The 24590-nt window shown below is 38.4% G+C and overlaps 1 protein-coding gene across 1 annotated transcript in view; it reads right to left on the bottom strand.

Annotated features, from left to right (window-relative positions):
- Positions 1-611: 611 nt before the first annotated feature.
- Positions 612-24590, bottom strand: part of TMEM19 (transmembrane protein 19) — a 36723-nt gene continuing 12744 nt past the window's right edge. The window contains exons 2-7 of the mRNA XM_017668881.3: positions 21871-22771; positions 20028-20141; positions 6028-6165; positions 5555-5809; positions 4443-4652; positions 612-3069 (exon numbers count right to left, since the gene is read on the bottom strand). Of these exons, the coding sequence (XP_017524370.2) occupies positions 2906-3069; positions 4443-4652; positions 5555-5809; positions 6028-6165; positions 20028-20141; positions 21871-22000 (1011 nt within the window). The 5' untranslated portion in view covers positions 22001-22771 and the 3' untranslated portion in view covers positions 612-2905. The remainder of the gene's footprint in view (positions 3070-4442; positions 4653-5554; positions 5810-6027; positions 6166-20027; positions 20142-21870; positions 22772-24590) is intronic.

Raw genomic sequence — 24590 nt, 5'->3', positions numbered from 1 at the left:
CGAACACCCTAAGTATTTAAAAAATGCTCAGGGCCATTTGGAGTTATAGAAACAGATATCCATTAAGAGATTAATTAAGCTGCATAATTGTGTTTTCATCTTCAAAGCTGCAGTTCATCTGGGATGTGGTGGCTCATACAATTTTCTCTCACTGTGATGGCATCAAGAACAGCACATAAAACACCAGGGACAGCAGATGACTGGGCTGTACTACAGTCACTGTCCATAACAGGCAGCAGTCACTCACTTTGCAAAGGCAAGAGTTTACAATATCTCAACCAGCATGACTTTTATCTATACTAGGTATATATCTCCTTGGGAGGAGGTTGGCATTTCTGAAGTAACATCCTACATACAAAGTAGGCTAGAAACAAGAAGTAGATATATGCATCTCAGCTGAGGCATACATAACCCAAGTAATGAGAAAAGCTAAGAATACAATGGTTTGTATGAATTCCTTGTTCTCCTGGCGGCTCTATTTGATGAGTCTTCAAATGCCTCTTCTGGAAGTCTTCAGGTCTCCTTCAGAAGTTGTCCTGAGCTACACACGCCTTGCTCTCCTCTACTATAAACAATATAAGAAATAGCATGTAACCTTTAGGCTGCCTAGGTAAGCAGTAAATATTGTTTTATTATACTGTTACATGAAGCTTTTTCCATGAAGTGTCTTTTTTTTACGCATAACCTGTTCATTCAGTAAAGAGGAATAGGCTGAATTATATATCCAATTACAAAAAATGTTACAGTACAATACATCAAAGAAAAAAAAAAGAGCCACAATTCCTTATTTACAAGCCTCATATCCAAAAAAGCTCTGAAAACACAAAGTTTCTTTCTAAGTTTGTTAAAAAAACTGACCTGGCCTGACATAGGCTCTTATAGTCTTTATCATACTTGGTGTCATTCACACAATGGCCACAGAAATATTAGTGTGCTTGAAAATGGGTGCCACCCTAGTCTCTCCTGGGAGTTCTAAGTATTTTATATGTACCTACTTTTCCAAAATCTGAAGAATTTTGATTCCAAACACAACGAGTCTTAGGTTTTCAAATAAAGGATTGTGAAGTGGTATTTCCCTAAACTATTTAAGATAGAGTATTTCTACCAAACCCAAACAGGGTACCACTAAATATTTTTGTCCCATAGTACGTCATCAGAATGAATCTCTAGGAGAAAAGAAAAGGCATTTTAGAACAGCTGCAGAAATTAATAGGCTGCATGAAAAACTGTCTCAGGAATAATGTGGTAAGTGATATAGCTATAAGACACAGCATAATTTACCAGAAGCTATTAATGCATAAAGACAGCATAAAACAGCACTACTGCTAAGAGTTGTTTGCATAAGAATGAAAAGGCCCACTCTTCTGAGGCTTCTTTTAGATACAGTGCTTTCGGACATTTTCCTTTAGTAGGTCTTAACCTGTTTAAACATTAGAATCTCCTTGGAGAGCTTTCTAAAAACAACTGATGCATGAGCATCACCTTCAGACATTTTTATCTACTTGGTCTAGAAAGGGCTTTGCCAAGAGTGTTTTAAAAAATCCTCTACATTCTAATGTGAAACAGGAGCTCTTTAAACTCCCAATACCCAGGCTGTACCCCAGAGCAGGTCAACTAGAATATTGATGGTGAAGTCCAGACACAGGACTTTTTTTTAAAGATGCCCAAAAAGTTGACAACCAATGGTTGAGACCCACTGAGTTGCTTGGCATAAGGATTAAAGATGTTGACTGTTTTGTGTTTTTTTTCCTGTCCTGAACCAAGTTAGTTCTAGATCATCACTCTAGAAGGGTCACAGTAAAGAATTCTAAGCTTTATCCACTCTGATATGGTGATTTATTTATGGGCTTGTTCTCCAATTTCTCTTAACAATGCAAAAGGAGCTAAGGGGAGAAAAGTATGGAAATCACATGAGAAATATTTAAAAATACTTTTAGCAAAATAATCCATGGCATATCAAACTCCTTTATCACAGAATTCATAGTGAAGAACAAAACAGAATTCACTTTGAGTCTATGATCTAGGAAATTATAGCCTCTTTCAGTTACTTCTGGATCGCAAACAAACAAAAAAATTAAAAATAATTTTCCAGTTATTCTTTTAACTGTTCACGATGCCAATGTAAATCAGATTCCTATACAAATTTCAAAGAAAGCTAGAAAATACAATAAAAATATTAATTCAAGATAACTTCTGCTGAGATCAACTGAAATATATATTAAGGTGCACATTTTTAAGATACAAGATAAGTATCTTTTACTTTTACTTAAAAATAACTTTTTTCATGCATTCTAATGGTCATATGAAAAAGACAATTACTTTTTTTTTCTTGCTAACCCTGAGGAAGGAAGAATAAATGTGGAGTAAGTCTCACAGCTGACTAGGAACCAAACTCCACACTTTTCACAACTGTAAATGGCAAGTAATAGACGTCCAGGACTACCTCGATTCAGGATTCCACACACATCAGTTTAAACCACTTAAAACAGATCTAACATTTAGGCAAATGGCACAGTGAACATTTCTCTGCCACAACTGAGAATCATGTTTAAATTTCATCGTTGTTAGTCCCTACACTGTTTTAAACCAACAAAACAAAATTTCTGTCTACCACACAGGAACTTCCAGTTCAATATATAGGGATATTATTAACTTCATTGCTCAGAAGCTTCATTCTGTAGAAGAAAAATATGAGTAAGTCCTATGCACACTTGTCTTTCAGTACAAAGGTGTTAGTATTACAAAGGAGCTGATATGAGGAAAAATGCGGCATTCCGTCACCATGGAATAGGGGAAGAGCTGGCCTTTCTCCTTTGCCATTACAATTATTCTTCTTAGGATGAACTTGGGATTGCAAATTTAGCTGAACTTCCCACAGTCATAACCTTTATAAATGAAATAAAGTTCATTCCATGGGCCAAAAACCCCAAGCAGCCGTCGGGAGTAAGAGGGCAATAAGAACAGAAGAAAACAGGTTCACTGCATTATTATCAAGAATGGGTTTCCCTGCTATGTACTTGACTTCATTTGTTGGGCTGTTGACCACCATGCCGGTGCTTTCATCCAAACCTGGAGTGGAAAAGAAACAAGTAAGGTGGAAAATCCACATGACTTGATTTAAAACAAATTAAGTCTTCTCCGAAAAAAGGAGATCATCTTTGAAAGACTCTCAGCCACTTGTAAAATGACTATAGTGGATAATCCATATGGTGAGAGATGCGGAACCTGATTACAAAAGACCTCTTTGAAACATAAGTTTCAGGGCACCTCAGTACTGTTCTCAACACTGCTGGAGTTCCTTCACAAGTAGAAGGGAGAACATGAAAGGCAGAGATGGCATGAAACTGGCAGACCGGGCCAGTGGTTCCCCTCCAAGACCATCCTGTGAGGCCCCTGAGAACATGGATCATGTCTGTGGCCTCTGCAATGGATACCCAGGACCCAGCATGGTGCAGGCATCAAGGGGGCAAAGATTACAGAACAAATTCATTTGTCCCACAGCCCACATATACCGTCAACATATTCAACACCACCACATACCTACCTGGTCAGGGCCCAGTTTAGAATAAAACCTAGGCTCTTTAAAAGCACATGTGTAATATTTGTGTGTGAGTGTGCATATACAGTTACTGACCCTTTACTGTGAATTAAAATCAGATTGCTTCCTCCTTAGCATCTAGATGAGCCTAACGAAATCAAGAGAACAAACATGGATTGGTGGGGAGGGGAGAGGAAGGGCAAGTAGATTATTTAAGAGCATGAAGAGAATTGGGAGGACTACTTAGGGAACCTTTCTCTCAGGATCTCAGCTTCACTGTATGAATCAAAAGAGAAAATATGGTTGGTTAGAGTGTGGAGCAATACCTACCTAACAGGGTATTAGTTAATATATAGAATAGTAACAGTTAGTACACTTATATGACAAGAGAGCCTCAGAGGTAAACACAGAACACTGGGGAGAGAACTACTCTCCCATATATCTTGAGTGAGGCTAAAAAGTCAGTGGGGAGGACAGCAAGCACAATGTCACAGCAGAAAAGTAAGGTCATATGTATATAGTTAGAGTACTGCAGTAATTATCTCTCAAATGGACTTGGAAAACAAACAGAAGGAGGACTATTAAAATGATCTGATCCCAAATATCCTGCTTTCCTGGGATTAGGTGGAACCCCATAAGCAAAAGCATCTGTTTCCTACACTATCATATCCTCCCAACATAGCTTCTATTCAATGCTCTGCAGGACAAATTCTCTTTCAATTAATTTAACATAAAAGAATAAGAAAATCAAAATTGTAGAAGAGACTTTGCCCTATCACTCCTGGTTCCCCAACTACTGGTGTCTTTGGGATTGTTTTCATCGCCACATCCTTTTTTCTTTTCCACACTCTTTACAATTTCTTTAACACACAGGCAAGTTGCAATAATAAGGTGATGTTCTTACCAGTAAACTGCATTGTAGCTCCTAAATATGAGTCCACAATGGATCCTAGTAGTCCAGCCAGACCCCCAAATGCAATAATTGGCCACTGGGGAGCAGAAATGTCCAAATCATTAACAAAAACCAACTGTGTGAGGAAATACGCAACGCCCACAGAGGCACCACCAAGGAGACTGGAGGCAAGGCCCACTATTGTAACCCCTCCATTGGTCCCTGAAGAAGAAACATGGAGAAAGCCATCTGGTTAACAATCAGCAAACACATAAAGTCAAGGAAAACAAAAATACTTGGTACTTATCTAATCAAGACTAATTTAAAGAAAGGATTCTTTTTGATTAAATCCAAAGACCATCTCCTATTTAGAATACAGTGTTCTTCCTTCAGTTACTCCTGACATTCTACACACTGAAGCAGAATAGTTCAGTGGAGCCAGACTGCCTGGTTTCAGTCTGGTTCTGCCATTTCCAAGCCATGTGACTGTGGTGAAGTTACCTAACTTTTCAATGATGTAATTTCCTTATTTGTAAGATGGAAATAATAAGAGAACCAACTCACATGACGATTAAGAGTACTAAATGGTATTCTATGGAAAGCAGTTAGAACAGTGGTCTGCACACAGTAGATACTCAAATGTTAGTTGTTATGGTGATGATGATGAGGAGGAAGAAGATGAGGAAGTTAAAAAGGAGAAGGAGAGGGAGAAGAGGAAAAGGAAATGAGGGAAAAGAAGAGAAGGAAGAAGAGAAGAGAAGAGGAAGGGGGAGGTCGGCATGATGACATGACTAAGATAAAGAAGTACTAGCAGTCATAGTGATGACGATCGTGATGGGAAACTGAGATACACGTTAAAGCACTAACCACATCAGACCCTCAAGAAATACTCTATTGTTTCCCTCCTTTTCCCTTCCCACTGACATGTCAGTGAGTCAGTCTCTGCCTCTGTATTGCTTATCTAGAACATGCTATTATTTCTGTGACTATTACTATCACCAACCTGATAGCCTATAGTAGTTTTCCAATTAAGGAAAATATTCTTAAAAGGCTCTTCAATAAAACATTATAAATCATTTTTTGGCTCATTTTTTTTTTTTTTAAGAACTAAAATCAAGACTCACCAACTGGAACTTTCTCCCAGGTTGTTATTAGTCTTGGTGGGCTTTTACTCAGCACAGTGCCAACTTCTGAGGCCCATGTGTCTCCAGCACAGCAGGCCAGTGCAGCCAAGAGAGACAAACACATCCAGGAAGCGGTGTACTGCTTGGAAAAATCTATTGGGATCTCCCCAGGGCCATTTTCTATCATGTACAGCAGGGCCAGTTCTGTGGGCACAGCTCCATTACAGAACACCTGAACCCAATTCCTCTGCCCGCCTAGAAACAAACAAGTAGAAGAAAAGGACGATAAATGTTTTCTGCTCAGAGGAGAATCATACAGTTACAGGAACTTACAATCTCAAGTTTAAGAAAAGAAAAATGACTAGAAGTCTAAAAATGACTGAAAGTGGGATGGTAACTTTGCTTACATTCTATATTGTTAGGAATATATAAAGGTTACTGTCTGAAGTAATATCAAACATATTTCACTTTACCTTCCTTGTATTCTGAATCTAGACGCTTCTTTGCTTCTCCCTTCCATTTAGTAAGTTTTGAAGAAGAAAGGAAAAACATCAGCAAAGATGTAAAAAAGCTGAAATTTGCAATGGTTAAGATAAATCCAACCACGAGCCCTGAAAGGAACACATATATACACAGAATTATACTTAGTCCATACATTAATGCTGTGAAAAAAGAATGGAAAATTTTTCAGTTATTTTCATATTAGAACCTGAAATGTACATTTCCAATACATTTACATTTTTTTTTTAATTGAAGGGTAGTTGACACACAGTATTACATTAGTTTCAGGTGTACAACACAGTGATTTAACATTTATATACATGATAATTCTAGGTACCAGCTATCACCATACCAAGTTGTTACAATATTTTGACTATATTCCTTATGCTATACATTACATCCCGGTTACTTATTTATTTTACAATTGGAAGTGTGTACTTTTTTTTTTTTTTTTTGTGAGGGCATCTCTCATATTTATTGATCAAGTGGTTGTTAACCACAATGAAATTCTGTATAGGGGGGTCAATGCTCATACATTTACATTTTTACCAACTAAGGTGTTATTACCTAACAGTAAACTGAACGACAGTTTGATTAAATTGAGATGCCCTTCTTTAACCATATTCTGACCTCCTTTCACACAAACTATGTTATATGAATGTATTATATTATTTTAGGCACATTTTTTATAATAAAATTTCAGAATACAATGAATAGTAGCAAATTTAGTATTAAACAATATGTACATACATGTATTATATATAATATTTGGATAGCTAGTTTGAAGAATTTCCAAATTAACTGTGGTTCTCTCAGGAAAGAGTAAGATTGAACAGTCTTTCAAGTTTCTAATTTTCACACTTCTCTCCATAGTCTAGGATTTTTTTCTACTTTATAAAGGGAAGCTTTTATCCTTTTCAAGTAATTTTCACGTGCTCTCCTGTTGAGCTTCACAATTTATGTGAGGCAAACAAAGTGTTTTGGAGCTAAGCTTTTCCTATGTAAATCTATGAAAATAATCCTGGATTTTATATGGAACTAAAAATCAAGTATGTTCTGTGAATCAGATTTAGCTTTTATTTGGGCAAAGTAGAAAGAAAACATCCTTCATTTTTCTATGAGTGACCAATTTCAAGGAAGGCTTATAATACCTATACTTTAATCAGTAAACAAAAAAGAGGGAAGCTTACATTTCATGACAGAGAAGAGAAAAAAAAAAAAAGGGAAGGTATATGCTTGATATCACAGCAATACAGAGAGGCCACTAAAATGAACTGCTAAATGTCAGACATGCTTGAGACTTAAAGAGCTTGCTGTGGGTTGCTTTAGTAAGACATATGTTGGCCTTTTAAATTACCCAGATAATCCTTAAAGGCCTTTTGTTACAAAACTTGAAATTGTTCTTCTGAGTAAAACTTGATAACTGAAGTAGCAAGTAGTTTTACTTTTATATCCACAATGATTTAGTTAGTCCTACAAAAATGAACTAGAGGAGGAGCCAAGATGCCAGCATGAAGAGGGCAGCGGAAATCTCCTCCCAAAACCATATGTATTTTTGAAAATACAACAAATACAACTAATCCTAAAAGAGAGACCAGAAGATACAGTACAACAGCCAGGTTACATCTACATCTGTGAGAACTCAGCATCTCACGAAGGGGGTTAAGATACAAGCCACAGCCCCGGCGGGACCCAAGCATGCCCCCCACCCCAGCTTCCCGGTGGGAGGAAAGGAGTGGGAGCAGGGAGGGAGTGGGAGCTCAGGACTGCTAATACCCAGCCCTAGTGATCTGTACCGGGAGTACAGACACACATTGCATGGTGCTCTGGATATTAGAGAAATGGAAAAGTAATATCTGTGAGTGGGTCCCTGCAGCCAGTTCCCCTGGGACAAAAGAACAGCGAGTGCTTTTTGAAAGTTTTAAAGGGACAGGGGCCTCACAACCGGATGGCAGCATCCCGGCACACTCAGCCCAGCAGCTGGGAATCCCGGGGAACTCCAGGTGCCCTAACCCCCTGGACAACAGCACTGCTCTTAAGACCCTTATGGTGATAAACAGCCTCCCGTCCATTCCCCCTCCGGCATGACCCATCCATAGCAGTGGAGCGGCTGTGCCCACAGCAACTGCCCAGAGCCTCCTCCACAGCAGCCGGGGCAAGACTCAGAGGCTCCACTAGTGTGCGGCACCCCAGCACAGACAGAGGAAGCCAGGACAGGGTGTGAAAGGTTGCTGTTCTCACAGGAGAGCACACCCGGCGTGCCTACCTCTCCCTGCAGGGCTCTGGGCTGCCCCGACGGCTGCCCTGCCTGCTGTGGCTCAGGGAATAAAACTGGAAGCTGCTCCCCATGTGCGGGACGTTGTTGTCCTAGCTGACACATGCACTAACTGCCTATGACTACCTCTATCACCATGAAAAGGCAGAAGAATTTGATGCAGTTCAGAATTACCCAGACAACCCGAGAGGGTGCCTGGGGAGATAGATTTAACCAATCTTCCTGAAAAAAAATTCAAAATATAGGTCATAACCATGCTGATGGACGTGCAGAGAAATATGCAAGAGCTAAAGGATCAAGTTAGGAGGGAGAATACAGAAATAAAACAATCTCTGGAAGGATTTAAGAGTAGACTGGATGAGGTGCAGGAGGCCATTAATGGAACAGGAATCAGAGAACAGGAATGCAGAGAAGCTGAGGCAGAGAGAGATAAAAGGATCTCCAGGAATGGACGAATATTAAGAGAACTGTGTGACCAATCCAAATGGAACAATATTCGCATTACAGGTGTACCAGAAGAAGAGAGAAAAAGGGATAGAAAGTGTCTCTGAAGAAATAATTGCTGAAAACTTTCCCAAACTGGGGGAGGAAATAAGTCTCTCAAACCATGGAGGCCCACAGAACTCCCTATACAAGGGACCCAAGGAAGACAACACCAAGACATATAATAATTAAAATGGCCAAGATGAAGGACAAGGACAGAGTATTAAAGGCAGCAGAGACAAAAAGGTCACCTACAAAGGCAAACCCATCAGGCTATCATCAGACTTCTCAACAGAAACCTTATAGGCCCAAAGAGAATGGCATAATATATTTAATGCAATGAAACAGAAAGGCCTAGAACCAAGAATACTGTATCCAGCACGATAATCATTTAAATATGAAGGAGGGATTAAACAATTCCCAGACAAGGAAAATTTGAGGGAATTTGCCTCCCATAAACCACCTCTACAGGGTATTTTAAAAGGACTGCTCTAGATGGAAGCACTCCTAAGGCTAAATAGATGTCACCAAAGAAAATAAAATCACAGCAAAGAAAGCAGACCAACCAAATACTGACTAAAGGCAAAAAATAAAATCAACTACTCATAAAAGCAGCCAAAGAAAACACAAAAGAGTACAGAATAAAACACCCAACATATAAAAAATGGAGGAGGAGGAATAAGAAGGGAGAGAAATAAAGAATCATCAGACTGTGTTTATAGCTTCATAAGCAAGTTAAGTTAGACAGTTAGATAGTAAAGGAGCTACCCTTGAACCTTTGGTAACCACGAATCTAAAGCCTGCAATGGCAATAAGTACATATCTTTCAATGATCACCCTAAATGGAAATGGACTGAATGCACCAATCAAAAGACACAGAGTAACAGAATGGATAAAAAAGCAAGACTCATCTATATGCTGCTTACAAGAGACTCAGCTCAAACCCAAAGACATACACAGACTAAAAGTCAAGGGATGGAAAAAGATATTTCATGAGAACAATAGGGAGAAAAAAAGCATATGTTGTAGTACTAGTATCGGACAAAATAGACTTCAAACAAAGAAAGGAACAAGAGATAAAGAAGGACATTATACAATGATAAAGGGTCAGTCCAACAAGAGGATATAACCATTATAAATATATATGCACCCAATACAGGAGCACTAACATATGTGAAAGAAATACTAACAGAATTAAAGGAGGAAATAGAATGCAATGCATTCACTTTAGGAGACTTCAACACACCACTCACTCCAAAGGACAGATCCACCAGATAGAAAATAAGGACACAGAGGCGCTGAACAACACACTAGAACAGATGGACCTAATAGGCATCTATAGAACTCTACACCCAAAAGCAGCAGGATACACATTCTTCTCAAGTGCATATGGAACATTTTTCAGAATACATCACATACTAGGCCACAAAAAGAGTCTCAGTAAATTCAAAAAGATTGAAATTCTAGCAACCAACTTCTCAGACCACAAAGGCATAAAACTAGAAATAAACTGTACAAAGAAAACAAAAAGGCTCACAAACACATGGAGGCTTAACAACATGCTCCTAAATAATCAATGGATCAACGACCAAATTAAAATAGAGATCAAGCATTATATGGAAACAAATGACAACAACAGCACAAAGCCCCAACTTCTGTGGGATGCAGCAAAGGCAGTTCTAAGAGGAAAGTATATAGCAATCCAGGCCTATTTAAAGAAGGAAGAACAATCCCAAATGAATAGTCTAAAGTCACAATTATTGAAATTGGAAAAAGAAGAACAAATGAGGTCCAAAGTCAGCAGAAGGAGGGACATAATAAAGATCAGAGAAGAAATAAATAAAATTGAGAAGAATAAAACAACAGAAAAAAATCAATGAAATCAAGAGCTGGTTCTTTGAGAAAATAAACAAAATAGATAAGCCTCTACCCAGACTTCTGATTAAGAGAAAAAGAGAATCAACACACATCAACAGAATCAGAAACGAGAAAGGAAAAATCACGACGGATCCCACAGAAATACAAAGAATTATTAGAGAATACTATGAGAATCTATATGCTAACAAGCTGGAAAACCTAGAAGAAATGCACAACTTCCTAGAAAAATACAACCTTCAAAGACTGACCAAGGAAGAAACAGAAAATCTAAACAGACCAATTACCAGCAACGAAATTGAAGTGGTAATCAAAAAACTACCCAAGAACAAAACCCCCAGGCCAGATGGATTTACCTTGGAATTTTATCAGACATACAGAGAAGACATATACCCATTCTCCTTAAAGTTTTCCAAAACACAGAAGAGGAGGGAAAACTTCCAAACTCACTCTATGAAGCCACCAGCATCATCCTAATACCAAAACCAGGCAAAGACCCCACCAAAAAAGAAAATTACAGAGCAATATCCTTGATGAATGTAGATGTAAAAATACTCAACAAAATATTAGCAAACAGAATTCAAAAATACATCAAGAGGATCATACACCATGACCAAGTGGGATTCATCTCAGGGATGCAAGGATGGTACAATACATGAAAATCCATCAACATCATCCACCACATAAACAAAAAGGACAAAAAACACATGATTATCTCCATAGATGCTGAAAAAGCATTCAACAAAATTCAACATCCATTCATGATAAAAACTCTCAACAAAATGGGTATAGCGGGCAAATATCTCAACATAATAAAGGCCATATATGATAAACCCAGAGCCAACATCATACTCAACAGTGAGAAGCTGCAAGCTTTTCCTCTGAGATCAGGAACAAGACAGGGATACCAACTCCCCCCACTGTTATTCAACGTAGTATTGGAGGTCCTAGCCATGGCAATTAGACTAATCAAAGAAATACAAGGAATCCAGATCGGTAAAGAAGTCAAACTGTCACTATTTGCAGATGACATGATATTGTACATAAAAACCCCTAAAGACTCCACTCCAAAACTATTAGAACAAATATCGGAATTCAGCAAAGTTGCAGGATATAAAATTAATACACAGAAATCTGTGGCTTTCCTATACATTAACAATGAACTAACAGAAAGAGAAATCAGGAAAACAATTCCATTCACAATTGCATCAAAAAGAATAAAATACCTAGGAATAAACCTCACCAAGGAAGTGAAAGACCTATACCCTGAAAACTGTAAGACACTCTTAAGAGAAATTAAAGAGGACACTAACAAATGGAAACTCATCCCATGCTCATGGCTAAGAAGAATTAATACCATCAAAATGGCCATCCTGCCCAAAACAATCTACAGATTCAATGCAATCTCTATCAAATTACCAAAAGCATTCTTCAATGAACTGGAAAAAATAGGTCAAAAATTCATATGGAAACACCAAAGACCCCGAATAGCCAAAGCAATCCTGAGAAGGAAGAATAAAGTGGGGGGGATCTTGCTCCCCAACTTCAAGCTCTACTACAAAGGCACAGTAATCAAGACAATTTGGTATGGGCACAAGAACAGAGCCACAGACCAGTGGAACAGAATAGAGAGTTCAGACATTAACCCAAACATATAAGGTCAATTAATATATGATAAAGGAGCCATGGACATACAATTGGGAAAAGATAGCCTCTTCAACAATTGGTGTTGGCAAAACTGGACAGCTACATGTAAGAGAATGAAACTGGATCATTGTCTAGCCCCATACACAAAAGTAAATTTGAAATGGATCCAAGACCTGAATGTAAGTCATGAAACCATAAAACTCTTAGAAAAAAACATAGGCAAAAATCTCTTGGACATAAACATGAGCAACTTCTTCATGAACATATCTCCCCGGACAAGGGAAACAAAAGCAAAAATGAACAAATGGGACTATATCAAGCTGAAAAGCTTCTGTACAGCAAAGGACACCATCAATAGAACAAAAAGGCATCCTACAGTATGGGAGAATATATTCATAAATGACACATCCAATAAAGGGTTCATATCCAAAATATAAAGAGCTTAGGCACCTCAACAAACAAAAGGCAAATAATCCAATTAAAAAATGGTCAGAGAAGCTGAACAGACAGTTCTCCAAAGAAGAAATTCAGATAGCCAATACACACATGAAAAGATGCTCCACATCACTAATCATCAGAGAATTGCAAATTAAAACCACAGTGAGATATCACCTCACACCAGTAAGGATCGCCACCATCCAAAAGACAAACAATAACAAGTGTTGGCGAGATTGTGGAGAAAGGGAAACCCTCCTATACTGCTGGTGGGAATGCAAATTAGTTCAACCATTGTGGAAAGCAGGATGGAGGTTCCTCAAAAAGCTCAAAGTAGAAATACCATCTGACCCAGAATTCCACTTCCAGGAATATACCCTAAGAATGCAGCAGCCCAGTCTGAAAAAGACATATGCACTTCTTATGTTTATCGCAGCACTATTTACAATAGCCAAGAAATGGAAGCAACCTAATGTCCATCAGTAGGTGAATGGATAAAGAAGATGTGGTACATATACACAATGGAATATTATTCAGCCATAAGAAGAAAACAAATCCTACCATTTGCAACAACATGGATGGAGCTAGAGGGTATTATGCTCAGTGAAATAAGCCAGGTGGAGAAAGACAAGTACCAAATGATTTCACTCATATGTGGAGTATAAGAACAAAGAAAAAACTGAAGGAACAAAACAGCAGCAGAATCACAGAACCCAAGAATGGACTAACAGTTACCAAAGGGAAAGGAACTGGGAAGGATGGGTGGGCAGGAAGGGATAAGGGAGGGGAAGGAAAGGGGGCATTATGATTCACATGTATAATGGGGGGGGCATGGGGAGGGCTGTGCAACACAGAGAAGTAGTGATTCTACAGTATCTTACTATGCTGATGGACAGTGACTGTAATGGGGTTGTGGGGAGGACTTGGTGAAGTGGGGAGTCTAGTAAACATAATGTTACTCATGTAATTGTAGATTAATGATACAAAAAGAAAATGAACTAGAGAGGATTGTGGAAAGATGGAGGAGTATCAAGCACCAGGAATCTGTCTTCCCATGTTCCCAGGTAGACAACAATTACACTGAGAGAATCTGTCTGCTAAAACTATTTTAGAACTCTGAAGTCTACTGAAGCCTTTATTAACTTCCAGGGGAGAGCTTGAAAGGGAAACTGCAGTTAATTTTACTCAATTTCAGCTCTTAACTGGGCAGCAGCTACCCATCCACCATCCCCAGCCCCACAGCAGGAAGTGTAGGACTTGCAGGAGCTGCCTGAGCACAGATTGTCGGAGCCAGGTTGGGCAATAAGGACTTGTCTTCCATTTTATTAGGATTTGTTTTCTAATCACTGATTGCTGCTTCTGATCACTGAGGTATGGACACAGAGGCTGGCAGTGCTGCACTACACCCCCACTGTTGCAAGCCTCTCCCTGTCTAGCTGAGGTGACTTCCAGGAGATTTAAAGGACCAATGCTGACTCCGCTTCATCTTTCCTTCTCTTGGTAGCCAGACATTAAAGATTAGGAATTTCAAAAGCAACTGCAATCATAGAGAAAATTAGGAGGTCACAGTACAAACCCTGGGAAAGGCGTACACTCAGGAAAGACTAAGAAGACCTGAACCTTACACTTCAGGCTGATCCTTGGCACAGAGACAGCATGCAACAATGAAAAGCAAAATCAGACAAAAACAAAAAAGAGTAAACCCTAGGAGGAGATTCTGATGTCCAGAGTTACCACATTGTTAGATTTAAATGTGCAGTTTTCAACAAAAATATCACAAAGTGTACAAACAGGAAACTATGGCCCATTCTGAGGAAAGAAATCAATAGAGATGTCACTAAGATAGGCCAGATGGTGGAAACAAGGACTTAAAACAATTGTCCTAAAGATGCTCAAAGAAGGAAGATATGGTGAAAGCCAAGAAAACAATGTATGAACAATCTGGAATTACCAATAAAGCAACAGACAACCTAAAACAAAACCAAAACAAGTACTGGAGCTGAAAAGTGCAATAACAGAGATGACAAATTCACTAGAGAGTCAAAAAAGGCACATGTGAGCAGGTAGAAGAAAGAACCAGCAAATTTGAAGACAGGACAATAGAAATTACTGAGTCTGAAGAACAGAAAGATAAAAGATTAAAGAAAACTGAACAGAGTCTGAGGGACCTGTGGGACACCATCAAGTGAACCAACGAACATGTGGGAATCTCAGAAGGAAAACAGAGAGGGAGAAGGGGGCAGAGAAATTACTTGAAGAAGTAATGGATGAAAAGTTCCTAAACTTGATGAAAGACATGAATACAAACATGCAAGAAGCTTAGCAAAACTCCAAGCAGAATGAATTCAGAGACGTCACTGAGATCCATTATCATCAAAGTGTTTATTGACAAAGACAAAGATAGAGTATTGAAAACAGCAAGGGGTTAAGCAATTCATCTTATACAAGGGATCCTTGGCTTGCTGTGAAAAGTGAAACAAGATGGTTTTTATAATATGCTTATTATATTACCCAACATGTAGGAGGCCGTTAATAAATGTTAACTGATATCATTGGTAACAGTAGCAGTTATAAAAAACCATATTATTTTTGTAATTATGTATTATTATTGTAATAATAATGATGGATATTGTTAACCAACCTTTAAGTTTTTTCAATTGGTTTTTAAAATATTACAAAAGTATTACATGACTATTGGAGGGGAAGGCCAAAATATAAGGAAGTATACAAAAAGTAACTTCCTCACTTCTCTACCTCCATTCCTTCTCTACAGATAGTCAGTTAACAATTTGTTTCACTGTCTTTAAACAAAACTAGAGTAAGATGGTCCTAAAACAACCTACACTAAAATGCTACAGAGGTCATCTATATCCTTTCTACTTCAACCATCTTAAAATACTACGGGAAGTGATCAGTGTTTATGTTGATGACAGGTTCAGAAAGAGGAAACAAATTGAAGGCAACATGCTCTGAAGAAATTATTTCTTTCATGTAGTTTAAAAGTACCTTGGAATTTTTGGCAACTTCCACCTATGTCTGAACTTTCTGCTCTTTCAGTTCCTATCTATTCCACTCCTCACCCCCCAATCCACATATGGAATTTCTAATTTAATATGCATAACAATAGGGTGTTCCCAAAGCACTTGAAGACACAAGGGTTATGGCTGCTTTCTGAGTTAAAACAGGAAAGTTCTGTATCTAACAGAGGCCATCTGGTAATGTAAACAACACTGTCTACAAATGTCTGGGATGGTAGGAGTAGAGTTACATTCAAAATTCCAACTAAGGTGACCTTGGTATAATCACTGGGAGGCAGAAACAAGAAAGGCAGGACTGGAATTTTATAGTTTAATAAACTCAAATCTAATCAACTGTATCATACATAATTTGCCCAGAGAAAAACTGAGAATCAAAGGACGGCTGGTTAACCCAAAATACATAACATGAAGACCAAAAGAACTAGAGGTTGGCAGACTTGTCAAACACTGTACAACGGAAGGCATGTTTTGACTTGTGGATTTGCATTACTGTTTCTCAAACTTTGTACTCACCAAAGCAATCTTCTAATTATAGCCTGACTTCTCAAGTGGCCTGATTACAAGAACGGGGCATACCTGAACAATGACATTTGTATTTCAGTCTGCCTGGTAGTTCTACATTTTGTCAGATTAATGAAGTGGCATTCTGGCTCATGTATCAGTCCCTTGGCAATGAGAAACATAAACCAGTCTTCTTGGCTCTGATCAACTCTGGGTACCTGACAGAGAGGTTTCTATTTCAGAAAGCCTGAACATGACCTGAACTATGGTGACCATAAAAGAAGGCCACCCTTGTAAAACCACATGGAGCACAAGCACTGGCCTTTACTGACAAAGCCCCATTTGCTGTGCACTTCTATTACACTTACAGTATTTTCTTCTGGCAATTAAATGCCTCAAACCCATCTTATTTATCATCTGTTTTCCCTGAAGAGAAATGTAAGCTCTATGGCAAGTGGTATTTTTATCCATTTGGTGGGACTTTTATACATTTTGTTCACTGTTAAATCCTACATGCTCAGAACAGGCACTCAAAAGTACCTGGCATATAGGGGACCCTCACTAAATATCTGCTGAATGAATGAATGGAAAGTGATAAGCCACTAGCCTAAAAGATTTGGCAGGTGAGAAATTAAATTTCAACTTCTCAAGTGAAAAGCGTGAAGATGAACTGTTCACACTGAATTCAAAGGAACACACTGAAACACTAGACTAGACGATACTTCCTTGGAGCGAATCACCTGCACAGTACTTCACAGTTGATAAACACTTTCTCACATATCCCCTCATGTGATCCTTTCCTTATTCTAGAAATACTCTCTCTCAAAGAGCCCAGACCCCTTCAGTTCAGTGTCTGCCTTAAGTACTGTGTCAACCCCCTTCCTTTTCCGTTTTTTTTATTTATGTGTCACAGTGTCATGGAGGACTCTGAGTACCCAATTCCTGAGGAAGTTCTGAACCTCTCGGCAGTATCGCAAGCACACTTTGCAATCCCAAGACATGATACAGTAAACCTCAGGACAACTCCTATGACTGTGCATAGTAGTAGCAGAAGGAAAACAGTAATAATAACATTTATAAAATACTTTTTAGATGTGTGCCAGGTACCGTGCAAGGCCTTTTAAGATGAATGTTTTCTCATGATAAGTCAATGCTACAGATACTATTATTCCTTTTTGTTTTATAGATGAGAATATTACAATACTGATACTTTAAGTGACTTGCAGTCATACTCCAAGATAATATTCCCAAGTACTATGATACTTTGAATCAGCCTTACAAAATTTACAGTTTTTTATCCTTAAGGGGAAAAAAGCTCCCAACAAAAAAGATACCAACATTCCACAGAATGAAATGATTAGGAAAAGAGCAATGGTTTTAAAATCATCTACATGTATTTCCTAAGCACCTATGTGTATGGCACTATTTCAAGAAGCGTGGGACAATGACAGATGAGACAGAGTCTCTGTCTTTAGGAAGCTTATAATATGGTTGAAAGCAGATAATAAATCACTGACAGTGAATATCTGTATAATGCTTTATAGTTAAAAAAGATGTGCTGTCCTGTCCATTATCTTATTTCAGTCTTACCAAAAAGCCCATAAAAACCTATTTCATTAGAGATGAACAAAGTGAGGCTCTGAGGAGTCAGGTGATATGACAAAGTTCAGAGATAGCAGATGGTGGTGTTAGGATTAAAGTACATATTTCTAATTCTGAATCCAGCTAGATAGGGAGAGGAATAGAGATGCAAGGGCCAGAAGACAGAAATGGAAACAGTAGCAGAAAAGAAACAGAACTAGAGATAAAAAGAGGAGAAGCAGAACAATATACATGAAAGCAAAAGGAAGACAGTCTGAATGCATATTTCACCAGACATGGTAAAAAATAAAAACTGAGACAAGGTTACCTGAGAAAGGACACTTTAAGCAAAGCATAACTCTATGTTACTCAAGAAGAGATGGCTCAAATTACATGTTATAAATGAGTTAATACTTCCAAAGTGCTAACAGCAGTGACTGGTACATGGTAGGCATAAAATAACCATTTGCTAAATAAATAAAACATCGACATTCCTAATACATGTATCAACTATATGGCAAGGCAAAATTCATATAAAAATGTCAATGTCAGTTAACTGTAATTCTAAACTACCTGAAAAAAGGAAAAAAATCTCTCAACAGAAGTTGAGCACTGTTCTCCATTATGAAGAAAGCAAATCACCACGACAGCAGGACCACGAGAACGCACTGCTAGGGCTCTTCCCAGAGCCATGGAAGACACCACTGCAAGTGACATGCTGTTAGGTTTAAGCTTCACGAGCTTCACGCTATATCCTTCTCTAGCTTAGATACAAAAACTTCATTTCTCTGAAAAGAAAACTAAGGTAGAGAGAGGTTAAGTGACTCTCCAAAGCCGTAACTATTATTCAAACGCATTCAAAGGGCTTGTTCACTGATGCATCATGCAATCTCCTCTCCAAGAAGGCCTGTTTCAGTGTTTAAAACTTTATGAGAAATATCTGCTGCATGCAAATTATACAGAGCAGGACATATTTACAGGGCATTAGGGGATAATGATCAACAACATTTTGAAGGTTGGGTAGGTGGCTTCAATACCTGCCTGTAACTAATAATCCTCACCATGTAGGGATCTCATCCTACAAGAAGTAGTTGGGGGAATCCTCATGTCTTGGTAGGATATGAAAGTCCCAGCATCATTTCATATCATGCCACTCCCCTGATTTGAGGCAGGGAAGAATCCACCTAGTTTGGAATAAAATCTTTACTGCATCTCACAAGTCCCCATATCTTGCCTATTTCTTCACTTTCATCTCTCAGAGCTTATCCTTTTTTTACTATTTTCCAGTCCATTGAGCCTTATTGTAAGGTTTGTATATGTCGGGGCCTTTGCACCTGTTATTCTGTCAGGTTGGAAAAATGGTTCTTCATCTTCTCACTGCTAGCTTCTTCAGTCCCAGTTCAAAACTACCTCCTTAGAAAAAAGGGATATGTCCGACCTTATCTACAGAAGACTGTCGCATATCCCCTAACATACACACTTTATCTTTAATTTTTCTCATAAAGTTTATCATTATATGAAACATTTAATGTGTTTTACTTGTTATCTAACTGGCCAAAAGAATAAAATTTCCATAAGAACTGAAACCATGTCTTTGTTCACAGCAACCCCCAGTTTCTAAAAGAGTGGCATATGTGTTTCTAAAACAATTAATTGCTCAATAAATATTTACTGAAAGAATAAATAAATTGCCAGTCCCTAACTCAGTTCTGAAAAATGAATCTAGAACACTCAGTTTGGACTGCTCTCCTTAATGCTACCAACAGCAGTTTCCAAGAGCTATTTTTTCCAACAGCTCTTCTACTTTACACCTAGGAGTAGTACTCCAATGTTTCTGCTAGCATATAATTTTATCCAGCTAAAGGAACAGAATAATCAAGGTCCTCAAAAGTCTATCCTACTAATCTACTTGATATCAATTAAGAAGCTAAATTTGTACATGACACTAAAAGGGTATGTTAATATCGGAGATTTTGACGATAGTAATGCTGAACAATGCATGACTTCATCATTGTCTAAAACATATTAACATTGTGATTTATATATAGTCTCATATATTCAGAATTTAGAAAACATGAGTTTTAATTATCTAAGCAAGCACTTATTACATGGACAAACATTCAAAAGAAAAACATACCTCCTAAAGCCCCACTGTGATCTAGACTTTTCTTCTTAAAGCCATTAGAGACGATCACAACAGGAACAACAACAGAAAACAGCCAACGCCAAGGAGAAATTGGCTGTAAGTTACCTGAAAAATTATAAAAGTAAAGCACAAATTGTGTGAAGACTGCACAGGTTAGTTGTGGCTTTAAGCTTTGATAAACTGCATTCTGGATTAAAATACTGTCATGAGAACTGAAATGTAGCCACCAAAGTAAAATATGTAGGTTAATAAATTATTTTCAGAGAGACAATCCTACTGGGAAATGACCAAGTCCTGTCCAAATTTTGAGACCTATTACAATAAACAGTTTATGTGGTTATTTTCATGCAATTTAGAGATTTGAAGTGAATCTCTGATTCCTTATTTTTTTGGAAAGGAGGCACATATTAAATCTCCAGAACTGCATAGAGTGAACTCCTCTCTTAACCGGATCCAATTATTCTTCTCTCTGCCTTTCAGAGAGATTTTTGTAAACAGTAACATTCTCACATTTATACACCTCAGGATTTAATGGTTACCAACGGATTTTTCCAAAGGTTGCATCCAGCTCACAGACGTTTTGTTTGGCTAGCACAATGGTTTCAACCAACTTGAGTCAATATTTAAAGATTAGGAGATTTCATATAAAAATCCAGATCCTTGTCTTCTGTTGTAAAGACTGGAAGTCAGGCCCATGTGGCACAGTTGAACGCAGGTGTAACTAAAGACCACCTCCTTTAGTCAGGTCTTGGCCTTTCCCTTTAAATTCCTCACCATTCCTGACAGATTCCTGAACACCAAGGCTGAGTGGTTATAGTAAAGAAAAATGTGAACTATTGCTTGTATTCATGTTTCTATCAAAAATGGGAAAATGAAAGACAAAGAGGGCCAAATGTTCAACAACAAGTGGGAAAATTCTATTTTTGGAAGTGAAAACTATTCCCATGTGTTTAACATGCATAAACCTGTACAGCTTGACTGATTTAGATCAGCTATCTAGTCACAGAGGGACACTTCAGTTTACAAACCTTGGTTAATTCTATTTAGTTCAAGTCATAGTTAATTCTGGTATTAATGAGAATCTCTTCCCCAACCCTTATATCCTACTATGGATAGTTATGAACAGCACTGAAAGCTTTTGTACCCTGCAGAACACTCATTTGAATCACGTCTCTTTGCAAAAGGATTGCAGTCTGAAATGACAACCTCTTAAGATATAACCATCTGCAGAGTTGTTCTCACTGTACTTTTCACTTTTTCCTTTGAACTGAACAGTATTCTGTTTTTATAGAGGTACCAGGGAAGTTTGTGTAAAGATACACTTTTGCTCTAAGTTGGTCTGAAAACCTCGAAGATCTGAGTCCCGAGCACCTTTTATTTATGCAAAGCAGCCTCAGACTTTACAAGGAATCTTTTGAAGTGACCAAACAGCAGACAAATCCTCCCCATCTCCAAATGTAAACACTATACTTTTATTTTTCATTGTTATATTTAAAGGACACATGAAACTATTAACTCAGTTAATAATCCCCACTATTAATATTTTTATTAAAAATAACTCCATTCTTCTTATAAAAAATATCACTGCAATTGCTCTACAAAACATAAAACATTTTGAAATAGATTTAATTAGTATGATCACAAGCAGCATTTATTAAAGGCTTTAGCTTTTTCAAGGCACCGTTTATATTTTCATATTAGTAAATTAAATTCAGACTGGACGTTAAGTAAACAATTGCTAATCATTCAGAGGATGTGAGTTTTGTATTTCACAATGGTACATTTTTAAATTTCACTGAACCATAGAAAACCAACTTAGAATATTCATACTTACCATAATAGGTGCTTGCAGTCATAGACATAATCCAGAAAGCTAAAGAAATGCTAATGATCAGGCTCAATATAACTATATTAACTATCATCTTTATGTATTTTTTGCATATATTGTCGTCAAGATCTGTCATGGAAAATAAAGATATAAGCACTTGGCGGTGAAAATATAAGGCGTTTCTGAGAAATGTGAAGTCATTTAAGTTGCCAGCAAAACACTCGTATACAGGAGAATATAAATGCCAACACCTTCCACCGATCAAAAAATTAATAAATATCCAAACTATTTCCGGAAGCTGTTGCGGGCGGAGAGCTCAAACTTGTCCTTGAGAGGAAAACGCCTCACTGGAAAAGCAGAGCGCATACCCCGTGGGGGCTGGCGCCTGGACAGCGGTCACCTCACACCTGAGCTCCGCGAACGAGAAGGCAAGGTCCAAACAAAGCGAAAGCAGCTAATCTGCAGTCCCGGATGACGAGCTGCATCCACCGGCCCAAGCCCGCGCCGACGCCGGCGCGCCTGTGGCTGCACAGCAAGCGGGTAAGGCGCTGGAACCCCGGCGAGTCCCCGCGTGGAGCTCTGCGCGACGCGGCGCGGTTACGTCCCGACGTCCACCCGCACAACCCAGGAGACCAGTGCCAGCGGGGCCAAGGCCCACCTCCCTGGAGCTCAGCCGGCGCCTAGCCGAGTCTCCGCCTCCTGCGCGCAGGCGCTGCGGCCGCCAGAGGGCGTTGCCTCGCTCACGGGAGCCTTTAAAGTGCGGCTCTGCCGGCAGACTGGGCGACTCGCGTAGGGACCGCAGGTTGGGGGTTTGTAGTACTCCTAGGGTTTTAGCTGTCTGGAACCTCAGGTATTCGCGTTTGAGGACGTCCAAACGCCGAAGAGTGAAATCACCGCCAAGGTAGTACTAGAATAAAGGAATGAGTGAATTTAGATGTGGTAGGTCCATTTCAAGCATAATATTCGATTACTTTTTCATCTCTGAAGAATTCATGCCATATAATATTACGGATTTTTTCGGGCAGGGTATATACTATGTTGTAGAAACGGCATTTTACTACTGAGGAAATCATTTAAAACAATGACACCATTTGTTACCTGTAATGTGCTGGACACTGCTGAATGTAAAGATAAAGTTAGGACAGTTCCTGCTACTGAGCTTTCAAATACTGTCATGACACCACGTACATTGTGGAAATCTGTACCCACTTTCTCAAATTTCAAGTGTGCTCAGTCAATTCATGTAGAAAGTAGAACGTCTGTTACCATTAAAAACGTGAACCTTGTGGCCGATTTCGCATTTCATTTGAAACTTTTGTTAGCCTGAGTTAACAGTAACTAATTGATACACTGTATTTCTGAACTTTTTCAATGAATGGCTGACAATGCAAGAAGACGAGGCAAGTCAGTTTGAGATGTAGTACACCCAAATGTGCTTTAACCCACTAATACTTTTTAAAAGCACTATTTTAAAATGGAAAATACATGCCAGAACAATGTAATGCCCTTTCCTTTGGTAAGGCATCTGATTAGCTAGTTAAGAACCGAATCTGTGAAGTAGAACTAGTTATGGCCTTCTCTTACTAGACTACATGCACCAATGGGCTTTATGAGAAATTTATTATGTGCCCACTTAATTTTTGTCTCAATCTGTTCAGCCCAGGTAAAATTATGTTACCTTTCAAAACTGGCCAATATCAGCCATACCAAACAAGTGGGTAAAGTTATTACAAATAGTAATAATATGGCATACTGACCTTGTTTTTGTCTCTGCTTAGACTAGATTATGAACTAGTCTTGCTTTTTGTCCCCCGTTCACTTCATCACAGTCACAGGGTAGCCTTGTCTGATGGTGTTCTGTGAGATTTTTGTATGTCCAACAGAAAACCATGGTAAGGCTGCGTCATGCATCTTCTAAACAACACTGAAATCTACATGTGTCAGGCTAGTTCTTGGATGTCAGGGGTGATTTTCTTTCTCATTCTATCTGTGTAAAATGGCATACTAAATAAATAGTACTGACCCTGCAAATGATACTTCTCTTCCATTTCTTTGGAGTATCCAGTTATTGCTGTTGTTCTCCATAAAACTTTACTCTAGCTTATGGCTGCAACAGTTTGGGGAAATTAATGTAGTTAAGTTACACTTATTTGTAGAACAAAAAATAAAAAACCCTGATGTTAGGTTCACTAATTTTTATAGGCTTTGACAATCTTAAAAATTTCAATAGTCTTTTTCTATTTATCTTAAAAGCCTTTTTCTAGCAACAGAATTTGTGGCTAACCATTTCCTAAACTGTATTCCTCAAGATAGTAAGTAGTTAGCTATGTTACCCTCCACCACCGCCTCAAATACCTCTGATCGAATTTAAAGTTGAGAAATTTTATATCCTCATAGGACTGTGAGTCTGTTATCAAAGACTCTGAGAAGTTGAACACCTTTAACTCTTTCAACAGAATTGTTTCACCAGATTTCTTTCCCTCAGAAAACACAAGTTTGGTAATTTCAATAGTAATCAGAGTAACAGACTGAAGTTCATTGTTACACTACTAATCTTTAAATGTCATAATACCTATTTATGTTTAAGTGTTCAATATAGAAATGTTGGATTTTTCTGTGATAGATAAAATTAGCTACTTAACACCAATTGGAAAAATCATCCCTATGGCAAAAGGCACTTACACTAGCAAAGTATCAGTGGATTTTATGTACAATCCCTTTGAATG

This window comes from Manis javanica, chromosome 10, assembly GCF_040802235.1.
Source record: "Manis javanica isolate MJ-LG chromosome 10, MJ_LKY, whole genome shotgun sequence".
NCBI lineage: Eukaryota > Metazoa > Chordata > Mammalia > Pholidota > Manidae > Manis > Manis javanica.
Note: the sequence above shows the minus strand (reverse complement) of the source record. Positions and strands in the feature narration are given on the sequence as shown.